Source organism: Zosterops lateralis, assembly GCF_965231275.1.
Source record: "Zosterops lateralis genome assembly, chromosome: 5".
Taxonomy (NCBI): Eukaryota; Metazoa; Chordata; class Aves; order Passeriformes; family Zosteropidae; genus Zosterops; species Zosterops lateralis.
In genome coordinates, this window is record NC_139766.1 from 54,503,199 (window position 1) to 54,527,240 (window position 24,042).

At 41.2% G+C, this 24,042-nt stretch overlaps 1 protein-coding gene across 9 annotated transcripts in view; it reads left to right on the plus strand.

The window, feature by feature from the left end:
* Positions 1-24,042, plus strand: part of FAM13A (family with sequence similarity 13 member A) — a 116,981-nt gene that overhangs the window by 65,463 nt on the left and 27,476 nt on the right. For 6 of the 9 annotated variants that reach the window (XM_083861360.1, XM_083861359.1, XM_083861361.1 and 3 more), the window contains 6 exons: positions 3,588-3,629; positions 13,232-13,276; positions 14,813-14,992; positions 17,851-18,037; positions 20,883-20,959; positions 21,693-21,735. In XM_083861360.1, coding sequence (XP_083717486.1) covers positions 3,588-3,629; positions 13,232-13,276; positions 14,813-14,992; positions 17,851-18,037; positions 20,883-20,959; positions 21,693-21,735 — 574 coding nt within the window. Of the gene's footprint in view, positions 1-3,587; positions 3,630-9,888; positions 9,927-13,231; positions 13,277-14,812; positions 14,993-17,850; positions 18,038-20,882; positions 20,960-21,692; positions 21,736-24,042 lie in introns of those variants that run through there. The other 3 variants (XM_083861362.1, XM_083861366.1, XM_083861364.1) reach the window with 2 other exon arrangements.

Consider the following 24,042-nt stretch of genomic DNA (forward strand, 5'->3'; position numbering starts at 1 on the left):
GTGGAGGTTCCAGTGTAAGGAGCTAAGACAGAAGAACTGCTGCTGATTAAGTGCAAATAAAACAAGGAGGAAGGACCCTGAGCCACTCTCTAACTTGCAGTGGGAGCTCAGGCCAGTGAGGAGAGGGCTGAGACAGGGGTGTTCCTTATGCATGTAAATAAATGGGGAACTTTACATCTAAATTGGTACTCTACAACAGGCTCAGCAGCTCCCTTATTCTGCCTGAAGAGTGAGATGGTTTAAAGGTTGGACTTAATCTGAGAGGTCTAATTCACCCTGAAGATTCTATGGTTCTAAGAGATGTCAGAAGAAAAAAAAAGAACCAGGTTTGCCTGTTTAAGAATGTGAGGAGTGAAGGTAACATTGCCTGTAACATTTCCGTTGCAAAAGAGGGAGGCAAAAAAGGGTAACACTCCTTCTGTAGTGGAAATTCATCATTTAGCAGTTAGACTTCACCTAGGCTTTCCTATTTACTTCTTCAGGGGCAGAAAGGATGTGCCTGAAAATCCCAAGATGTGCTAAACTAACTGGTGGGCTAAACTGGTGTTCCTTCCAGACTGACAGACTTTTTATTAGCTGAATGGTGGTCACAAACATATATAATATTACTTCTTTACCTGTGAAATAGACAGAACAAGTTTGGTTTGCTGTGGATTTTTATGTTTGTTTTGGCTTTTTTTGTTTGTTTGTTTGTTTGTTTGTTTGTTTGGCTGGTATTTGTTTTGGTTTTTAGCAAGAAGGAAGTTGTCAGATTATCTCTCTTCTTCATGGAAGCGATTAATTTCTGTTTAATCCCTGGATTTAGGGGAGCTATTTATATGCTTGAGAAAAAAGAGACTGCTGTATTTGCACTCACCTGCTTGGCCAAGTAATCAGTGATAGTTGAATAAATAACTGGAGTTTTTTAAAGTTATTTCATGCCTTCTGGACATAAAGCATACATACATCTGGACAAAACTTTGAGTATAAAAAAAATCCCAACCAAACAAAAAACCCCCCAAATTTAATTTGCTGCCAAGCCTGTTTGTCCTAATGGATAAGTTATTTCCTGGGCAAGGTAGAAATTTAGAAGATCTTTATGATTTTCTCAAAACTCTGGATTTCATATGAGTTAGCTTGGAGGTCTTCATCCCAGATTCAGCTACTGGTCATTTGCTGCACATGCGAGACTATGAACCACTATTGAGTAAGAGAGGTTTTTCATAGCTACAATTATTACCAACCATGTGAAGTCTTGAAACTTGATGATCTAAATAAAACTGATTCCTAGTTTCTGACTTCTGTAAGAGCTTCTTTCTCTGCTGTTCTCAGCTAATCTGCTTAAAATACTCGTTTCCCCTCAGTTCCTTTGTATGGGTGGATAAATTTTTGCACAGTTAGAAAACTTGCTTGAACTTAAGAGTCATCCAGTTGCACTTGCTCTGGAAGAAAGGGAAGGAAATGTGAGAGGACTCAGAGTCCCAGCTGAATACTGCTTTTCCATCTGCTCTGTCAAAACAAATATTGGGAGCATAAATGCAAAAGATTATTTGGACTTTTTCAGTATGATTATGCTGCTTTGATTTAGAAGGTAATTACAAACCTTGAAATTAGGAGAGGTGTTTATGATGGAGAAGAAAGCGTGTTTGGTGTGGCTTTAGCAACTGCCAGTTGTACATAAAGCATCATTTGGTGTTAGCAGTAGAAATTACATTAATGCACAGAAATCTTGATGGCACTGTGAACTTTCATTTATGTGAGAAAAGATTCTTCGTGTTTTCTGTCCACTGCTTGGACTTGTTTGCACTGAGATTACAAGTACAGCTATTAATGCAGTGGACTGAACATAGCAAAAAGCTTCACCAGCAGCTTTGTGAGTTTAAAGTACTTTCTTTACATTTTAAAAGATATTCTGTAAGTGCCAAATAAAGCGATAGCATGCATGCAGGCTGGGTGACTGCATTGCCATCAGGGGAGGGAGCCTTACCTGGCAGAGGTTCCTACCCATGTCTTTGTTGCAGATTTTCTTCAGGGAAGGCAGTAATGGGTGTTTCTGTGTTTCCACCAACTTTTTCTAGGCAGGCTCAAAGCTATAGCAGTTTCTCACACAGACTCTTCAGGTGCTGTTAGCCTCAGTTCACAGGCAGGCACTCTCCACCCACTGTGCACTGCTCTGTATCCTGCCTGGCTCTGGGAACAGCAGCAGCTCTGGGCACTGCAGCTTGTTCAGGCTACAAAGATGGGCTTGTTGAAGTGGCAGCAAGGTTTCCAGTAGCAGCTGTGCTCCCAGTCTTCTTGGAGAGCTGCTGAAAGCTCTCCAGTCCCTGTTTCCTTACAGAGGTGATGAAGTTTTGTCAGACCACACCAATTTCAGTGGCACTTTCTGTTCCTTCCAGTCTGTGGGTTTGGTGTTACCCACAAATCAGTATTTTGGGTTTCCCACATCACCTGCTTTAAGGTCTTTTCTGTAATGTCTATTTGTGAATCTTTCCATATTCTAGTTGGGGGGTTGAATCCCTGTGATTATTTTTCTGGAACTCTGGCTTGCTTATCTGTCAGTCTGCCTTTTTAAATCCCTTATATCTTGCCTCCTCCCTTATGCTCTGCTCCCCTCAGTGAATTTGGTGTTCATATTTGTGGATCTGTTGTAACATTGGCTGGGTTGGAAATAAGCTGTGGTTAAATCTGCCTCTGGCTCTGTACAGTGAGAGGGTGGGGTGCTTACCTGGCTGCAGGCCAGTTTCAGCTCATCGTGCTGGAGGAGCTTCATGCTGGCTCCAATGGAAGCTGCAGAAACTACTTGATTTCCTAGTTGCAAATCCTACAGAGATGTTTCTTTCCTCTTTATCAAGTGCTCAGAGCAGCTTTTACAAGCCAATGAATAAAATCTTTAAAAATTCAAGAGATAATGTGTGATTCTGTGTCCCAGCTCGTTACCCTTGTGCCAGCACAGACACAATGAGCTGGATCAGGGCTGGTAAGTCACTTGCCAAGTAGTTATGTTTGGGCCAGGCCAGTTGACAACTAAAATACAACTAAACATTTTGTCAGGGGACCTCTGTGCCAGCCAGTGGCAGTCCCTGGTCTCAAGCTGACAGAAATTTCATTTAAATAAACTTTCCACAGAAGTGGTAAAACTGGGGAATAGGTAGCCTCATGCATACACCCATGGCCGTGGCTGTTTCTTTGGTTACTCAAGATGTCATTTGGTTTTTTTCCCAACCTTGGCTTTAGTAGTCAGATTGTTTAATTCTGGAGCAGCAGGCAGCAAAGGACTCTCTTGGTTTTCCTAGCAAAATGCTTTATTGTTGCTATGGGAATAGCCCTAGCACTGTTGCAGAGTCAGAATGACTCCTGGCTGTCTAGCAGGAGATCTGTTATGCCACATTTGTGGACATTGAGAAATTAGCTGGATTGCCAGGATTTAAAGAAAGTAACTTAAAGCTTTCTTCCATGCAGCAACCAGAGGACAAAATAGACCTAAGTGTTACCTCTGTAATGGGTGCAATTTCACTTTTGTTCTCTCTGCTTCTAAAGAGTGAGTATCTTAAGCTGCAAATACAAGACATGAGCTGCATACTAACTTACAAAATGTATTTTGTTTCTAGCTCCCAAGAAGATGAGCGGCCTATGTCACCCTTCTATGTGAGGTATGTACTCAGTTGTTTTCATTTATTTTTCTGTGTGGGATTGACTCATTATTGGAATTAAATGTGGGGAAGGGTTCAGAAGTGCTGAACAGACTGTAATCAAAATGAGCATTAATTTTACATTTGTAATTATTGCTCAGTTAGTGGGATAAGTCATTGTAGATACCATCTCTTTTGCATTTCTTTTGTATTTCAAGAGAAGGCCCAGGGTTTAAGGTCTTTTTTACAAGATGGACATGGTTTTCCTCTTTTCTTTGGTTTGTTACGTAGCTTAGATGCCTGAGTAGCTTATCTGCAAGCACAGGAAAGATTTTGGTACAGGATTTGAGGAACTGGCAGCATGTGCTGCTCAGAAGGAAACCAGGAACCAGATGGTGAGTCAGCAGCCCATCCAGCTCCCTGCTGCAGCCTAGAAAAGCAGGAGAGTGCCTGGGTACCCAGCAAGCCTCACTGAAGGGAATGGTGCTCATGCTGCATTTCAACAAATTGTTTCTTGTTTTGCCAACTGGAGGGCAAAGTCACTGCTTGTAAAAGGGGTCTAATTCTGTTGACATCTGTGAAAGTTTGCTCTGCTTGCTTCGGTAGCAGGCTCAGTTCCAGTGCTTTCATTTATACTTAGTGGAAGAACAGAAGCCAGAGCAATTAACAATGAAGGGCTGCAGAGGAGGAAGGGCCAGATATTATAATTGGGTTCTTTGATCTCTGCAGAGTTTAAACAAATAAAAAGAAATCCCAGTGGTGCTTTTTGTGAGAACAGTGATAATTGGAATTCTTACCGTGATGTCTGAAATTTGTTAATCTCTGACGTATATTCCTCTTTATCTTTGTAGCTTGGGTATTTTCTTAAAGAATTTTTCTAACATGAAGCGTAGAAAGAGTGTGGTTAATGCATACTGTGCAGAAATGTGTGTCAGGGAAATGTTCATGGACTAGCCTCCTTGCATGATCCTGTCTGCCTTCCTGTTGATGCACCATCGTTCTCTGTAATCTATTTGTGCAGATGTTGCCAAGCTGTGCCTCAAAAGCTCCAAATTGTCAAAGGAGATTCTGCCTTTACCTTCAGGAGATGATTTTGTAGCTGCATACATACATTCCCATCTCAAATTTTCCCTAGTTTAAATCTTCATCCTGTCTTTCCATTGAAAATTGTCCAAACCTTTGTTTTTCTTTCTGGCTAAATGTGACCTTCAAATTATTTTAGGGTTTCATTACATTTCCATCTGTCTTACTGCTCAAAACTGTCCTTCCAAACCCTTTCCTGGATTATAAAAAAATGATCCATGAAGGAGATTGTCTTTGGCTGACCTTGTCAAGATCACCAAGGAGAGATGGGGAGCAGGGAGTGGACCTGAGAAAACTGATATCAAAGCAGGACATTTCTGAGAGGAAGGGAGCAAATTTTAACATCTTAAGTAGAGATATAGGCTTATGAGAGGGGAGAACAAAGAATGAGCATCTCCACAGAGAAGAAGGGATGGGTTTCCATGGGGATCTGCCTTGCAAATAGTCAGGTATAAACACATAGCTGGGAAGTGAAGAAATTACTGGTGGGAGTACAGAGGGAGCACACCTTGACATACAGGCTTCCTGCCAAGCCCGTGTCTTTTGTAACATTGCTGGGATACAGTTACTTGTAAATAAAGGGAACAGCTTGTAAGTCTTGCTTCTGTTTGTAACACATTAGAAATGTGTCCTGAGGTCTGTTGCCGAGTGCAATTAGTTTGGCAGGAGAGCTGGCGCTGTCTGGGCAATTCCTGGTGCTTCAACAACTGAGAACTTGAGTGGGTGGCCAGCTTTTTCTGTATAACTTTGAATGTTCTAATTGTTGCCCCAGAGGCTGTGCATGACATATGTAGGAATTGCATTTCACACCATGGGCAAGGAAGGGGAGGGAGACTGCTTTAGCTGTCTGATGGTCAAATCTATTTCTATTGCTACCAGCCACACTTACATAGTTTGAAATACTGCTCAAGTAATCCTTCAAGTGAATCATGAATGTTTGGGTACAGAGCGGTCACTGCTGTGTTTATGCAGTAGTTCCATATAGATAATTATACAACAAGTTAAGTAAGTGGGAACAAGAGCTCTTTAGCTTCCAAACACTGCATAATACTTGGCTCTTGCCAGACGGAAGGAACATTGTGTCCCTCTGTCGTGATTTAACCCCAGCCAGCAACCAGCTGCTTCACTCACTCCCCTACCAGCAGGATTTGGTAGAGAACTGGAATGGTAAGAGCTGGAAAACTCATGGCTTGAGATAAAGACAAGTTAATAGAAAAGAGCCATACACACAAGCAAAGCAGAACAAGGAATTAATTCAGAGTTTCCCATGGGCAGGCAGGTGTTCAGCTGTCTCCAGAGAGCAGGGCCTTGTCACATGTAATGGTTTCTTGGGAAGACAGTGCCATCACTCCAAATGTCCCCCCCCTTCCTCCCTCTTCCCCCCACTCTAAATACTGAGCATGATGTCTTGTCGTCTGGAATATCCCTTTGGTCAGTTTGCATCACCTGGCCTGGCTGTGTCTCCTCGCAGCCTCCCATGCACCCCTAGATTCCCTGCCAGTACAAAAACCAGAAAAGACCTTGGCTGTGTATAAGCCCTGCTCAGCAATGACACAAACATCTCTGTATTATCAACCCCGTGTTCAGCACAAATCCAAAACACAGCTCCATACCAGCCAGGGAAGAAAGTTAACCTCAGCCAAAACCAGCACACTCTCTCCATAAATCAGTTTTAATAGGATCAAATCAGAGACTTGATTATTCTGTACCATGTCAGCTAACAATGGAGATGTTTCCCTGGTTGCTGTTTTTAACTTTTAAGTCAGAACCGTCAGAATGCAGATGTTGCACCAATAAATATCCTATTTCTTAAAATGACACTGATTGGTTGGGGGCGGGGGGGGGGGGGTGTTTTGTTTTGATATTGGAAAAGTCAAGACTGCATCACCACTGCCACTTTGTAAGGGAATAAGCAGTCTGTAACAGTATGAGAGTAAGTGGTAAATGAGACAAAATGTAACATGGGTTTGTAAAGAGTGGTACTAATAGTACAACCTAGTACAACCACATTGTTTTTTAAAAGACTTTCCAGAGAGAGGAAGAAAAGGAGTACACTTAATCTGTCTGATGTCAGCAAAATGTTTTATATCATGCCATCTATATTGAAAAAGTGGGCATGAGTACTAGAACTTAAAGATGGGTAGGGAGGAGGTGAGACCTGTAGATATTACTGGTAGAAGGAGAAGGGAATTGCTGCTGGAGATCCTTAAATGCTATGGACTTCTTTTCCTTAATAGCCATTAGCAGAATAAAGTCAAATCATGTTCATTAATTGAGCTTATAGCAGAAATTTAGGAGGATGAGGGAGCTGGCAGTGTCCTCTGGGAGAAAATACGTGATAGTGAGATACTATATAGAGTGAGATATAGAGATATATTTATAAAATATCTCACTGTTATATATATATATATATATACGTATTTTTATATATTTATAAAGGTAAGCATCAAATTAAAGATATATACTATAAAATAATAACATAAGTAATAAAGTCATATATCTGAGGTCTAATATTGAAAATCTTTGCCATGAAAGGGGAGTTCCTCACATTTGGAAATGGCAGGGGAAAAAAAGATGTGAACTTATTTGTTCAGGGAGGGATGAAAGAGATTCACGGGATGAAAATACTCAAGTTGAATCAGTCATTTGACAGTGGATATATAAAGGAAGTAATTTCAGTACACTTAGAAGTATGGATACCCCTGTACAATAGACAGGTGAAGCCTTACACAGTTTCAAGTCACTCGTGTTCCAATGGCTTTAGGTTTGTGAATATGATTAAAGAAATGGGAAGATTGTTACAAGATGGAGAAAAGAGAATGGATGTCCTAGCTACTGTAAGAAATGAACCAGAGCACACATATTCCCCCTGAGTTTTTGACAGAGAGGGGAGGATGTTTATGTTAAATAACAATACTGATGCAAGAGAGAATGTGTACATATAGTTTATTAATATATTTGGGCAGAAAATTATTAATTTCCTAGCTGGAGCCCTCTGTCATTAGGGATAATAAGGATGATGTCAGCTTGACCAGTTTGGGAGACCTGGGGTTTGAATCCATTCATGTACTGCTGACTAGAGTTATCCTCTCCCTCTCTGTAGTCCTTAATTAGATAATTTGTTGCCTCAGCTGTGCTCATTACCAGGCAAGAAGATTTCTATACAGTTAAAAGAAGAGTAAAACCTTGCTAGATGAGTGATTGTTCCAGGGAGTCATGCCTGAAGGGCATTTACGTTCCAAAACCTTTTGTAACAAAACCTTGTGGTAAAGGGAGTTGAGATTGTTAAAAAGTTCTCCTTGTACTGCTCCTTGTATTATTCTTTAGTGAGACTGTGAATACCAGTTACATTGAGTAATCAGTACCGAGAAACATTTGGCAGTTTCAGGTAATGAAGCAGCATCTGGCAGTGGCAAGTTTCTGTAAGCACAATTCCACTCCACATGTGCAATGAGTTTTCAGAAGACAGGGAATCTTCAGGCATGCTTTGTGCTGGCGTGTGTGCCTTAGATGTGACGTTAGTCATGTAGATGCTTTCAGAGGAGCATGATACCTGATGGATATGTCCTGAGATAAGCCAGAGAGATATTACAGGGGAGAAAAACGAAAGCTCTGTAGTGTGGAGCTTCCTCGTTAACATGCAGAGCATTAAACTGAAATTGCGATGAGACCTGACATCACAAGCAGTGCCAAAGATTGTATTAAATACACAGGAGTGCAGGGCAAGGCATTAGACAGTTTTGCTTGATTCTTTTACTAGAATTACTTCTGTGAGCATTATTCAGTACAACTGACTCTTTCTCCTTTCAATAGTTTTTATTTGAGACAACTCTCTCAATAATGCAGGTCAGGTATTCTTACCCTGAAATTCATTGGGTGAGATGTTTTATGCTGTTTGTTCTCAGGTCATTTTCCTGAAGAAACTAGAAAACTTTGCTCTGGATTTCACACCTGCTCAGAAATTTGCTTGGCCACCTTCACACTGGATACTTCTCCCTCAATGGGACGTGTCCTAAGTGCACAGAAGTGCTGGGCTCCATCACAAATCACGGGTACATTACGTGATGCAGGTTCAAGTCCATCACACCTGCACTGGCTGAAAGTAAACACCAGGCCACCAGGTGCTCCTGCTCTGGATGCCTGACTGCCATGCAGGTCTGAGGCTCCTTGAGGATTATTTCCCTGCTCAGCAGGGGAGCCTGCACAAACACAATCATGCAAATTCACCAAGCTGAATCATGTGGTCTCTATGAATCCCCTACAGGGTTGTCTCTGCTTCAAGCAGTAGGTGTCAGTGTGCATCTGTCATAAAGGAGGTGCAAGTGAAAAACATTAGGAATCCCGAGTAAAGTTGCTTTTAGTGGGATTAGTTTTCTGTGTAGTAACAAAGTAGTGTAAAAGATAATTTACCACGTTTAAAGGAATCGTAATTTGATCTGAGCTTGTGAAAGTGTGAAGGTGCTGAGAAAATAATGACAGCATGTCGTCTGTGTGATGGGACATCCCAGTAACTAAGAGCACACCCTTTTTGTTTTTAAACTCATTATTTTCACATTTTGTATGCCATCACAACACTTCTCTTTGAAAGTGTGTCAGATAAAGCAGTTGTCTTAAAATGGATCCATGTGAGTTTGCAGTATTGCATGTCACAGTGTGGAGAGTGGATAGCATTTAGACCATATAAATACCTCTGAATATGAACTTCCTAGATCAGGGATTGAAATACTGTGTTCAGGAGGACTTCAGGAATTTCCCATCTGTTGTGTCAAAGCCATTTAAACATCTTCAACTTTGACGGAGTAGCAAAATGATAAAAAGTTTGTGCATCGATTGAGGCTTTTTTACTGTTGTGTTCAGCTTTTTTAAAAGCAAAGACAAGAACAAAAGCCATCTTTGTTTCCTGAATCAAGCAAATGAACTGTAAATACATTTCAGCAACAAGTGACTTTAGTTCTGGACTGCAAGTATAGCCTATGAATTAGGCCATTAGGTATTGTTAAGAATTAATTAAATTACTTCATAAATGAAAACCCAATCTGGGAAAGCACTATGCCAGTATGTCAGTATTGTAGTTTGCTCTGTTTGATGCTTTTTCTTTGCTCTTTTTGTCTAGATGCTAAGATATTTTCCTCAACAGTGGCTTGAGTGAAAGAAATCAGGAGGAGGGGCATTGATGTCCAACTCATTGATATCCAACATCTGCTATCACAAGATGCCCAACACAGACCAGACAAGGTGCAGGCATTGCATGAGATAATTCTCACTCCAGTGCACATCTTTTAAACTTAGGGAGTGCTAGTTAGGGGGCACAGGTGAGATTAAATGGTGATGGAAAATACCACCTTCTCGTCCTTGAGGCTGAAACAGAAGAAAGGAGGCCATGCAGTAAGAGTTTGCCTTACCTGTGAAGTAAGACATTATCCAGAGCTGATAGAGCACCTCAGAAAGTGAGCAAAAGACTTGAGTAAACAAGTTAGACAAAACTGGGAAGTGCTAGAGGTTGGACTTCCCAAAAGGAAAAGCATGATGGTCGTAAGAAACCAGTTCAAAAGTTCATAGCACTTAAAACAGTTGTGTACTTTTATGCAGGTTTTCTGGCTGGCTTTCTGAAAGTAAAAGTCCCCCAGCACTGGGAAACTGTCCTGCTGCCTTCAGTCACCTGAGAAGAACCTGTAATTTCTTGAAAAGTCAGTATTTCTCAGCGTGCTGTGCATCAGCAGCTGCATAATTTAATAAAGATAATCTAGCTGTGGAGATAATTGACTGTACATATCAGTGAAATGGAGCAGATGTGAGGAGAAAATAATTAACTGAAGCAGAACATGAGTTCCCATTGTCTGGATGATTTACTGAGGAAGGCAGCTGCCTGCACAGGCGGGCATGACAAGAGAGCTCTTCTAGGCATGGCTCGCCCTGCCTGCTCTGTGTAAATCCAACAGCAGGGCCACTTCTGCCACCCAAGAAGTTTGGAAAAGCCCGCAGGATACACCCTGCCTGCCTGGTTGCTTGTCTGGGCTCTGAAATCCTTACAGGTTGGTATCTTTGCCTGAGTTTGCCAACGTGCTCTTGTACTGCCTGTTCTGTCCTGCAGCAGGCTTGAATCCTAAAACCACTGTGTAACTTTCTCCCCTCCACCATTTGTTTTGGATGTGAAGTTCTTTGGTGTAAGAAAGGTTGGTGGAGAGTAAGTAAAGCAATTTAGCAACACATTTAAATTAAGCTTCAAAATGAAATAGCCAGAAAAGTTACCAACTGTGGAATTAAAAGGAAATTAGTGTATCTAGAAAAACTGTTTTAAAATCTCTGTCTTATTGAGAAGGAGCTAATAAAAGAGCATTAAGTTGTCACAGAGCTGAGGATAAACTTGGATTCAGTACAATAAAATCAGAATGTCAGTGCTTCATTTTGTAGTCATCCACTCAGTTGGCATGTAATGGATACGTACTTCTTTGTTATTTGTCAGTAATTTGAAAATCACTGTGTTACTGTATTTCTTATAGAATCTGTATTGCCTGAATAGGGCTTTTCTAGATACAGTAAATTAATTGTTACGCATCATTAAAAATTAGTCAGGTTAATGTACTTTAAACTGAATTGGTGTTAGTAAAGCACACAGTTAACTGTGAATTAGACAACTACAGAATCTACTGGGGTGTTAGAAAATTTTTTATTGGTAGAAAAGCCTGTGTCCTAGGGATGTTTTAAAAAAGCTAAAATCCATACAATCCTTTTTTTTCTCTCCACTACCTCTTTCCTGGCATGAAAACAGAGAAAAGTGTGATACAAAAGACACCCTCACTCAGTTTGGTTTGCATGTAGATATTATAAAAAGGTGATACAGCATTAATCTACTCCCATGGGTGTGGGAGCTGTAGCAAGCACATGAGCTGTATCTTAAAACGTGAGTTAGCCTACCACACTAGCACCTTACTTGCTGATATGTCTCCATGGGAGACCAGGTCTTAAACAATAGTTTTGGGCTAAGAAGAGGCCACATGGTTCCTGTACGCAAACAGGAAAGCAAGTGGGCTGCTTGAAGTGTGCACTTCAAATTCCAACACCATCCTGTAGTTGATAGTTAAGATGTTGGATGTGGGAAGTGTGATCTTGGAAATTTTGTTTCCTGTATGCAGATATTTTATCTGTAATTATAGGTGCAGTAATAGTTGTTTGTATGTCTTCATGAAATTATCTGAATGACACAACTGCTCAGGTCCTGCGCAGGTATGTGGGACATTGGCAAGTCCAGGACTGCTTTCCTGGTGTGCCACCACTCTGGTGACCTGTGCTGGGACTGGAGAGTAGCTCTGAGTGAAGCTGGGACTGGAAAGGCTGTGTGTGTGGTTAGACCCTAGGTGAATACCCCGGCTCAGCCTGGAGCACAGTGTAATTTATAGCTGGGTTTTTGTGGGGAGGAGTCACACTGGTTTGTTGGTTTTGTTAAATTAGCTGTAGTGACCCCTCATTTATCCTTCTCTTCCTCTGTTGCCTGACTTCTGCCAAATGACAGTCAAACCCAGTAAAGCCACAGACTGGTTATCTGAGAGTACTGCAGCTTCTTAGCTAGCTCTAGCCCCATATAGTGGAGTGCAAAGTATTCAAGGGAAGCAGAGAGGAAACCTTTGGGTAGCAAAGGCAAATCAGCTGTTGATGGTTCTGCAATGAAATTATTTGAGAGAAACTGGTGAAAATTGAATGGCTGTTTTGGCAGGAAGAACATTTTGAATCCAGCCTGGTGCTTGTACCCTGAGCACATTTTACTGGGATTTATCAGCCAGTTGTACTCTGCCAATATGGGGGTGATTCAAAATTAAACTGCTAGGCCTGTAGTTTATTTGACTTAAGGGAGGTCGCAGGAGGGATGAATAGGCAGTGTAACCTTATCTGCAAGGCTGAGTCAGCTGAGTTAGTAGGTGAAAAAGGGGCAGGATGGGGCTCAGCTTGGCAGAGGGAAGAAAGCAGGGAAGGGCAGGTGAGCTTGTTCAGAAGGGCTCTGAACAGCAAGTGATAACATCTACATTTGTGTCAGCTCTTCCTGAGCTTGATAACAGATCGAGGTAAAAAGGAGAGAAGAGTGCATAGATTTTATTTTTTAAAATGTGAAGGAAAGAATATGAATATATTCTTTGAGCATGTTCAAATAGAGAATAATTAAACAGAGAGCAGTTAAATATTAAGTGTATACATTTTCAAGTCAGCTTCAAAAGGCAAAGACTTCTGTGATGAGGCTAAAACATCAGCAGCAGGAAGCCCACAAGAAAACAAAAAATCTGTAACATGTTGAGGTTGAAATACTTGCTGTTAGACCTTTGCTTATTGCATGGGAATGACAGGGAAATTAATTGAGGATATTGACTTGTCAAAATGTGCCACCTCACAGTGGGAGTGAAAATTCCTTGAGGGGAAAACCTGTGACATGTGTACACAATTGTTGTTGAGACAGGTCAGACCTTTAAATCTTAGCACTGCAAAGAGCGAGAGGTTTTAAGACCTTACTTTGATTATGAGATCTAACTTTCTTCTCTTTTTTTCTTTTACAGTGCCCACGTATCACAAGTCAGTAGCAATGTTCCTGCTACTGGAGAGTAAGTGTCTTTTACAATTTTGTAGCTATCTTTCTTGGAGCTTTTTAAAGTATTGCTGGTTATTCTTTGATTTCTCTTTAAGAGTTGTTCTTACATAAACAAAAAGCAGGCAGGGTAAAGGATTGTTTCCCAAAGCAATTAATCTGCAATGATAATAAATCACTTCCTTCTGAAAACTTCCCAGGCCCTTGGTTCTTTGCTCACTGTGCCTGTGATGTTTTGCTTAGGCAGAACTTGCATATTTCAAGAAGCTGTTTGCACTGTGTCATCCTCTTGCTCTTGTTTGTTCCCTGTTGCATCCCAGCAGAGGACGTGACTTGACCCTACTGCCGTAACTGGGAGGAGCAGAGCTAAAATGAGTCGGCTCCTTTGCCAGAGCTGGGAATTCCCAGTGCCTGATGGGTTTGCAGAACTGATCTTTGTCAATAGTGAAATACAGACATACTTGCCTAGTTAAACCATCTAGGCTTTTGCAGTTGCTAAGGTCTTCTGACTTTTCCAGGAACTGCAGTCCCAGCAGGCTTTCAAGTATGGCAACTTAGCACAGCTTTTGTAAAGGAGAAATCAGCCCAAGCACAGATTCCTGTACTGCAGCTACTCAGTTGAAAATTAACCAGCAAATCCTGAAATAACACTTTAATTATAGAAAAAACAGTAGAAGCCATACATGGACTTTGTACATGCATGTTTGAAAAACTCATTCTTCATTGACTGCTTAAAACCTTGCAGAAACAGAGATGGTATGGGCATGTATACAAAAATGTGTTTCTATATGATCTCTTTGAAAAAAATATTATTTTTTCCCATAAAAGCTTCCTCTGATGAAGGAAGGAAGGAAGGAAATACTACAAGAAAATGACAGTACCAAAATGAAAATTCAGTTGTGTTGAAATTTCAAGTAGTCCCGCATCTTTATCCAATGCAACTGCAAGGTGCTCTCACACTGGTGTCAGGGTGGCTGTGGATACGCAAGAATGTGGCCCAAGAATGTGTGAAAACAGCATGAACTCAGAACAAAACCCATGCTTAGTCACAATGTGTGTGAAGAGTTTGTAGTGAGCTACTTTTTGCTTATTGTCATCCCTCTGTGAGACAGCAGTGAATCATCTTCTTGCAGGTGATCCATTGCTTTACTGAGCTGGTATTGCACAACAGGCTTGACCACTGTCAGCATGGCTGGGTATCAAATGCAATTTTGTCACAGCAGGGGCTTTTAAGTGGAGGATGGAAGTTAGGCACCAATGTCTGTAGTTGCAGTAAGTAAAACTAGTTGTTTTACTGAAATTTCAGACATCCCTAGAAATAAAAAGAGCAATATTAATTGGGAAGGCTCAGCTATTCTGAGGGACTTGAACCATGGGGTATCTGAAGATTTTGGCTTTGCTCTTTGCATATGGCATGGCACTGGAACATTTTGTGCTGCTTTGCCATCCTAAGAAAACATAACCCGCAGATACCCTTGTTTTATTTATTGTTGCAGAGAGGGAGCTCCACAAAGTCTTTGAGCTCAATTGACCTTATTTTTCGGCTTGACAGGTATTTAGAGAAGACAATCCGCTCAGCCGTGGAGCAGCATCTCTTTGATGTTCATGGCTCAAGTGGCCAGAGTTCAGAGGACTCTGAATCCGGGACATCTTCAGCCTCTTCTAATGTGTCTGCCAGGCAGAGGAGGCGACACCACAAAGAGCAGGAGGAAGCCCGGAGAAACAGAGACATGTATGAGCCTGATTTCTTTGTTTTGGAAAGTATATTTAAGTCTATCCCAGTCACATCTTCTTATCAGGCAATGCTATGTTCTGTTATGAAAGGCACTGACCTTTGCCCTGAGTTGAAAGTGCCAAGAAGACTTCAGTGCCTTTGCAGAGCTCCATTGCATCAGTTAGGGATGGGAAATTGAGAGTTTACTAGATCATGGAGTGGGGCAAAGTATGATAAGTATCTAGGGGGCTTATGCAGTCAAGTTTTTAATTACAGTATTTGGAATTGGTTACTTACAGTATTTGCTGCATTAATGGAAATTCCCAAGCAGTTGGCTCTGCTGCCTGTAACTTTTTTTAGATAAAAACACTAGGCTCAGCTGCTTTTCTGAATTCAGGATGTCTTCAAAAATAAGATTAAGTTCCTCTTTTGTGTGTGGAGGCACAGCTTGTGTTGGGGTTTAGTGAGGAGACTTGGGAGTTTGTCTGAAATTAGAAAAATCTTCCTTATGATTAATAGGAATCTAAGTTGTTTTTTTTTTTATCCACCCTATTACACAAAGTTTAAACATGACTTAGGAGTAAATTTCATTATATGTCTGTCAAAGAGTAAAGATAATACCTGTTTTTTCATTCATACGCCTCTAGTTGTGACATATATTGTGTGGTACAAATGTATTACCACCACAGCTTTAACAATCTTGTTACACAAGGCATAGCTGTATTTGAGAAACTGTAGCATAGACTTCACAAGGCCACATTCTAATCAGTGCTTAACTTGTGTGTTTATCTGTCACACAGCACTAGTACTTCTAAAGAATGTTGTATGCCTCACTGCAGTATTGGATTGCTAGGATTTGAAGTCAATTCCAAAATAAACATCTAGTTTCCTGTCATTGTTTCCTGGGTGCTGAATCCCTCAAATTCTATTGGATCTATTGGATCTATACCTTCTTACATGCTACTTTTATACAGGTGCATAGCTGTCAATACCTCATGTTAATATTGCATCCGTGGTATTTCTCAAAATGTGTCAGTGCTGCTGTTGTACAGAAATCTGTAGTTACAAAAAAAAAAAAGGGCACCATTTTCATAGTGAATCAAAATACACTGTAAAGGTGGCCTGGGAAATTGGCACTTGTAAGTCACCAGAGCATCTGGCAGCAACTCTAAAGTAGTTTTTCTTGTTAAGTAGCCCTGCTGACAGGCTTCTCAGGTAAGTAGGTCAGAGACTGGCTAGTGTACGTGTTTGGACGCATATAGTACTGCAGGGTTTCTCTTCAACCCTGCGTTACAGAGCTGCCTCTAGATGTGATTGACACAGTTATTCAGGCTCGGTCCAGAAAGCCAGAGCCAAGGATTTAAAGCACGTTGGAAATTTTGAATGCTGGCTGTGGTCCAAATTGTTTTCCCTGGTTCCCTTAGGTCAGATTGCTGGGATTTCTCTGGGTAAATTACCAGAATCAAGTACTCCTTTCAAAACGTCTTTCTGTTGTTTTTTTGATTGTCAGTGACTTCATCTCCTTGCCTTGTGATGGATCACAAGAGGATTTGTAATGTCACAAAATGGGACTACAGGCAGGAAGAGTGTTTATCACAAAATCACATAGGTGAACTCCCAGGCTTTGAAGATTACATGATCTACAGGCTCTGAATGTGTAATTGGTCTGCTGAAGGGTTTGTGAAAACTTCCACAAAGGCAAATTGTTATCTTAGAAGTTTAGTCAGAGATTTATCATACCTCTTTGTATCTCTTTTCCACCAACAAAACCTAGAGACCTATGATCTAGAAAGTCACTGGAACCTTTTAGTTTTGTTTTTGTTCTGAATACTTGCCATGCTGGCGCTGTCCAGATACTGCAGAATAACTGGTTTCTTATCACACCAGTCAAGTCTAGATGAATTCTCCTGCTGTTCATGAAAGCAGGCTTTGGAGTTGCACAGCACTGTGTAAGACAGCCACACAGAGAGTTAGCAAATATTCCAGTTTCAGTATTAAGTGTAAGCAAGCTGCCTTTTAGACTCTGGCAGGGTAATGAGACACCTTGTGTTTCTCCTGTTCCCATGGTGTGGTGATGTGTATGTGGATCTTCACTGCTGGGCAAAGTAGAGGGAAGACTACTTAACAAGTGGTAAATGGAAAGCTGCCTGCTGAAGGATCCAACAGAGCAAAATAATTCATATGCCAGGCTTCTGGTAAACATGCACAAACCCTGCAAGCCCAGAGAGTCCCAGCAAGTGCATCATGTGATGACTTAGGGCTGGCTGTCCCATTCTCTTCCCAACATAGCAAAACAGTCCTCTGTCCTAGCAGTTGTGTTACCATTGCAGAGGTACATTCCCTTTTATGTTTTGTGTATTTCCCAAATAGAAATCAAGTATTTTGCTAAAGCACCACAGTCCTGCTCTTGCATTTGAGAGTTATGAGTAAGAGGGCCAATTATGCAGTGTCATGCAACAAAGGAGGTCCCTGGACTGCAGCTGTGAATCACTTTTCTAAATTAAAGCACGTGTCTCAAAGGAAAATATGCTTCATACTCTATAAAAATTCCACAGGCAGCCAGGGGCTGGTCAAGCTTCCGTGTGAAAGCTTCTGTGCGTTGAGTTTAGTGGCAAGTGAATCAAATCCCAAACATGGATCCTCACAGCTTTCTCATGTGAGGTGCATACACTTGGCTTTCACTCCTCAGTGGGATTTAGCATTACACAGCGTGTGTTTTTGGCTGCATTGGGAAGAACCAGAGATGGTTTCATGGGGAATGGAGGATGTTGCCGGAACTACACCAGTCAGTATGATGTAGTGCTCTATTGCTACCATAAATGTAGCAAGAGAGTGTTTTAAACAATCTCTTGCTGCAATGTCCCTTTTCTTTTTAGGGAAGTTGTCAATAAGGAAAACATTCCCTCTGGATTCAGCAGTCTTGAAGATTGTATTCTAGCTGCTCAAGATGTAGAAAAATTACAAGACACCGGCTCCGGATACCTTAGTGAAAGGAATAAATCAAAACGGCAGAAATCCAGCACCAAGCTCTCAGAGCTTAATGACAACCAGGACAGTCCTGTGGTAAGCCAGCATGCTGCACTATTTGATGTCTGTTACTAGGATGGGAAAAATTCTTTTTTTTATTTCAGTGCACATCTGGTTCCTTTAGGTAGCCATTTTTCCTGCAGTACAGGCCTCAGTGCCTATTTTGGACTATGGGAAACACTGGATCCCACACTTTTAACCGTTGTGATGAGGCATCTGAGAAGCCATATTTCTGCTATGATACTCCATGTGTAGTCATTTTCTCTTTCTACAACCTTTTGCTTTTTTTTGAATTTGGTGAAGCATTTGGGAAAGCGTAAAAGGATATAGGTCTTTTTCCCAGTCTTTCAAAAGCCTTGCAAGGAGTTTGGAACCTTAGATGTAGGTTCTCACGTTGAGGTCAAATTTATTTTCATATTCCTGCTAAGTTCTGAAACTAGATTTCAAGCAACTACTAGATAATGAGATAGCAAAGGTGTTTTATGCCTTTTCCCTAAAGCCTGTGCTTGACTTTGGTGCTTGCAATTTGGAAAGCACTTTGAAGTGTGTTGGTGCAAAAGGTGATCCCTCTATCCACCCTTTACTGAAGACATCAATGACTTTGTTATAATGTTGTAAAAATCTGGAATACTGTAGAACTTTTCCAGCAAATTCTCATGTGACCTTCACAGTAGAGGACAGTTTGCTTACTTCTACAAGCTGTAGAATAAAACTTGTTCACCCTCCTTCCCTCTCAGCCAGAGCAAACACTGACTGGAGTGTCAGCAGCTGAGAAACTGCACTGTTCTTCAGCACAGGGTCTGAGTGCAGTGGCAGAAGTGCTGTGCCTGCACCAAGCATGCATTACACAGTTAACAGGAACAGCAAGAGCTGTGTCAAAACACTGTCCTGAGCTATAGCCGACTTCCTTCAGTGGTGCTTGATTAAGTTTTAGAGCCTGCTTAAAGCAAGTTCTTTATATGACCTTGTGTTTGGATTAATTTTGTTTAGATCACAAAATTGCAATGGTCTGATGTTCTTACCCTGTGCAGAGATTCTAGAGAGAGGTGGATTTGCTTTTCTTTATGATCAAAAGAAGGCAGGATGCCAAAAATTGTATGCTGTGCTCAATTTAGTAACTTAAATTTAGTGCTCAGTATCCACAATCTTCTCATGTGATACTTCATGAAAGCAGAGTGAGATAGACACATTCACACTTCTGTTTTTGCTTGTAGCAATGCACTTTAAGATAGGCAAAGGTCTAGTGCTTATGATCTTTTCAGCACCTTTTCTCTGTGTCTGTGGAGTGTAAAGCAGTTTTGATGTAAATGAGGATTTTTCTCAGGATTTAGGAAAGGAAGTACTGACAATAGTGTCCACTTTTGCTGTGGACCTGAAAAACATTCATGAAGTCTTCAAATGTGCCCAGAAGAAATGTCCTCAAACTTAGCTGTGTCCACTGGACTTCACCCTGCCCCTCATTTTTTGATCTCTTGAAGGGCAAAGGCTGAAAGGAATGTAAAATGAACTAATCTAGTATTAAAAGCACTTTGACCAAGACGACTAGCAGTGTGGTTCTTGCTTGCCCTGCTATAGGAAATGTCATGATGGGATGATCAACTGCAAGTATCATTATGAAACATCTTGCAGAGAGCATGTTGCTATTGTTTTGGAAGAGCACAGGGTGCTTTTTAAGTTTTAATGAGTATGTTTATTACATACTTGCATTTCAGAGACTGCCAGAGGGATGTGTGTTGGTTTAGCTTTCTTTTGGCTACACCTTTACACATCAAATAATAACCCCAATTAGACTACCTACATGGACTATAACATAACGTGCACTTAGCATTTACTAGTAGGCCTTTGTCATGTAAACAAGTTTGTGATGTTGTCTCTCCTTAAGCACCCTTTTCTGAGCATTCCTTTTTTTTCCTGGAAGCCTGGAAGAGTATGTAGGACAGTGTGTGGAAGCTTTCCTCTTAGCTGTCTGATTGCATCTGGCTCAAAAGCACAAGTCAGCAGTGGAGAAACTGTCAGTTCCACTTAGACTCCCAAGCAAACCAACCACAAAGCATTAAAAGCTTGTAACCACATTTTAGGGACGTGGTAGCCAGGTACCAGTAGGACTTGAAGAATCAAATTAGGCAAGGCTGGAATGACTGACCTGTGTCACCATATAGGGCTGGAGGTGTAGCAGGTGAGAGAGGGCTGGGACTGCCCCCGAGAAGCCTGTGCACGTAGTTTCCAGGGCAGCAACCCACTTCCTCCTGTTTAACAGGGGCTTACCCAAAACTCCTGGACATGTGCTTGAAGTGGCCACATGGCTTGTTCTCACAGTACTCAACAGTGTTAATGTTCTTAATGATAGACAAATCTCAGAGCAAGAGGTCATAACCAGTTGGATTGTTTTCCCTGCATTCATATTATTCCAGCATTACGTCTGTGCAGTCTCATTGAATTCTTATGCCTGTTTAAGAAGAAACTAAGGAGAGTTTGGCTGAGAAGTGGAGAGTTTTCTAACATTAAAATAAAGAGTTCTGCTGAGAGGTTGCTGTGGATTTTGCTACCTGCTCTTACAGGAGTTGCACAGACCAAAGGATTGCTCCCAAGCCTAGGCTGTCTGTCTGTAAAATGGGAGCTGGCAGGGTACCATGCAGCATTATTCTGTTCTGATGTTTTGAGGTTATCTGATGAAAGAGATGAAGGGGTGAGCAGTTGGATTTTCTTGCAGTTTATGGACAATAAAGTGTGGGGTTTGTTGGGCAGCAGGCAGTAGTGTGTGTGTTACCTTTTTCCTAGAAATCCTGTTGGATATTTCTGTATTTGATCTGTTTAATGGCCTGCTGCTTGAACCTGTTTCTCATATATATATCTTACTACTTTAATATTTACTGTATTGCAGAGTATGGAAAGCTTTAGCTCATCCAAGCCTATAGACAGAGCAGGACCTGATGACATGGAAATTCTATCTGAAGAAAGGTGATTTTAATTTTATTTTATGTATATATACATATATATGTTTTCCTTTCCCTGTGGTTGTAGCCTGACAGATCTCCCACCCAGGTTGTGAGGGTGACATGTATGCCACAGAACAGATTGTTAACATGGTTAACCCACCATGTTAACTTCCTAGCAGCACTTCATGGCGGCACTGTGAGTGTTGTGTGGGATTTGCCCTGCAGCACATGCCACCAAGGCTCTTTTCCCAGACTGATAGGAATGTCACTGAAGGTGCTGATGGTGCAGACTTGAAAAGAAATCAGCTGTGGAGCACCTGACCCAGCATGCTCCACATGGGAAGGCAGGACCTGTCTTACCTGGCTTCTGGGTTGGCAATTCAGCCCTTTCCCTTGTGCTACACTCTTCTGTGAGAGTTGTATAGGCTTGTTTTGCTCACCTGAGATGACAATTTCTCTCAAGAGTTACATTTGTTGGGATAGTTGTATTGGTTTGAATTAAGGGCACTGGAATTAAATGACATTATTGTTCTCAAATAGCTCCTGAGAGGAAGCAAAAAATGCATAGTTTAGCAGCTTGAAGTGCTGCAGGCCAGAGAGTCCCTTCATTTACTGTGTGAATTAGTGAGTGTGCAGGAGTACCAAGAATGTAAAAACCTTTGTGTGCAGAAGTCCTGCTTGTTTTTGTTACAAGACAAGTCTGGTTTTGTGTTTGTAATATGTTGGTTTGTTTTTGTTTTGTTTTTTTTTTATAGCAAAGAAAGTGAAAACGATGAGGTTTTTTTCAGGCATTCTCAGGTTGGTATTTTTTTTTTTGTTGCTGTTTTTTGTGTTTCAGTTTTATGGTCTCTAAATGAACGTTCTATTGAGCAGAAACAAGTAGTTATGCATATAGTTTTGTTTTTCACAAGAGAAATGGAGTTAGCATGTACTTTTTCTGTCCCTTACCTCTGCTTTTTATTTACATGGTTTAGGGAGCCTCTCAACCATTGGGGAGTCTTGTAACATCTGCATCAGTCCCTTTGATCCCTCCTTGCCAAAAGGGGAAGGATCACTGAAGTCAGCACTGTGGTTTAAGTGACATGAAGTTCCCTTATTAATTATGACAAACAGGACATCTGACTGCTTATCTGCTAGGGCAGTAAGATTAGCATGTCTCTCTTGATTTCTCTAAAATAATTTTGCCTTTTATTTATCATTTCCTAATGTAGCCTATTGCTTTGGGTGTCTGTAATCCATTTGTCTCAGAAAACTGGATCACCTCCTGCTGCTTTCTGAGAGTTGATGGCTAGGATGGATGTCAGGAGGGGAGATGTGCTGTTGATGGCAACAGTTTTTCCCCCAACTTTCCATTTCTCATGCACACACACACACACAGACACACGCACACACACTTCTTGCACTGGCTTTATGGTGTTTTCCAAGATTGGGGTTGGGTTAGATTGAACCCCTTTGCAGTCACTGGTTCATTTGGGTTTGCTTAAAAAACCTCTAGACAGCCAAGTGTTTAAAATACTGCAGAGACTTATCTGAGGCACCTCGCCCTCAGTTGTGCATCCATTTTAAATGGGCACAGTAAAGCAGCTGTAGCCACTGTCTGGTTTCTCTGCTGTCTGAAAGGCTGGTAATATTTTAAAATTAGACTTTTTTTCTGGTAGGAATTATTTCCACCTAGCAGGAAAGGTAGGATGTTGCTAACAGCTGATCAGCTGTGTGGTAGCTGGTGAAGTTTGTGGGACTCTGAAATATGTAGCCCCTGCAAAGGGTGTTCAGAGCTGCCTTTGATCACTGCTCTCACTGGGCTTGCATGGATCTCCTACTTTGCTTCCAGAGGGTCAGTAATCACTTGCAGTTGCTTGTGAGCTGTTGTATTTTCCAGAGCCTAGATTTTGCAATACCTTGTTCCTCACGTACCCACTTGGACGTGGAAAAGCTGCTGTTGCTGTCATGCCACACAATACTCCTATTAAGCTTGTAAATTAGCCTGGTGGAGATACATTTAAATATGAAATCATAACCTTAAAATAAACTACGCTTTAGAAAAAGCTTTGAAGTGTAAAATTTTAACTGCAGGAGAGGATCTTAACCACCCAGAGATTGTGTATTATATAGGAATTATAAGGTCAAGAAAATGTTACATTCCTGCAGAGTTGTTTTACATTCCTTGCCCCTTATAAGCCTTTTGCTTAGGGCAGGTTAAAGACATATGTTTCATAACAAACAACTCTTTCAGGTTGAGGAAAGGACAGGGTTCTTCTTATTCTTTTCTCTTTCTCACCCTGCCTCCAGTCTAAAGCTGTTAGGAAAAGAATTTGGAATTTGCCATAGTTGTGCTGACTTGGGTCTCCGTGAGACTGTAAAAATACCTTGAAACACAAGCCTCAAATGAATTTTCAATGGTTTTGTAACTTTCATAATCTGTCCTTGGAAGCAGCTATGCTCCAGGATGAAAACCAAATGTTTCTAGTACCCAGGTTTTGATAAGGGAAAAGTGTTTAAGATTCATACCAATATGACAACAAGTGTAGAGGGTGTTGGCATGGCTCAGGTAGGAGGAAGGCAGCAAAATGACTGTTCTTGCATGAGGTTGTATTCCTAAAATGTGCTTCCTGCTTGTGGCTGTAATGGAAGATCAATGTAGGGGAAGTAAGCCCTTTATATGGAGCTGCTTGGAATCCATATGTAATTGAACAGAATACAACCTCCTGATCAGAATTTAAAAGCCTTTCTGTTGCCATTTATTTCTTGCTGTTTGAGCTACTCTTTATGCTCAATCTCCATTGGAGCAGGGAGAATGAATGCAGCTGACTTATCCCCAGGCTACTTAGATCTGCAGTTACTGGTGCCTGCAAAGCATGGCTGCAGAAGCAGCTTCTAAAAAACAGAATTCAAGTACCTGCTTTGAAGATTTTTTTGTAGTCACTTATGTAATATCTGCAGTGAACTGTGACTGCCAACTGTTACCAATATAATCAACTTGTTGCCCCTTTGATTTGTAAGAAATGGGGCAACAGAAGAAAGTGGCGCATCCATACCTAAAGCAAAGTAGTTCTCCCTTACTTGATTCTTTTCCTAGAGATTGGCAGCTGGTGATGTCAGGAAATC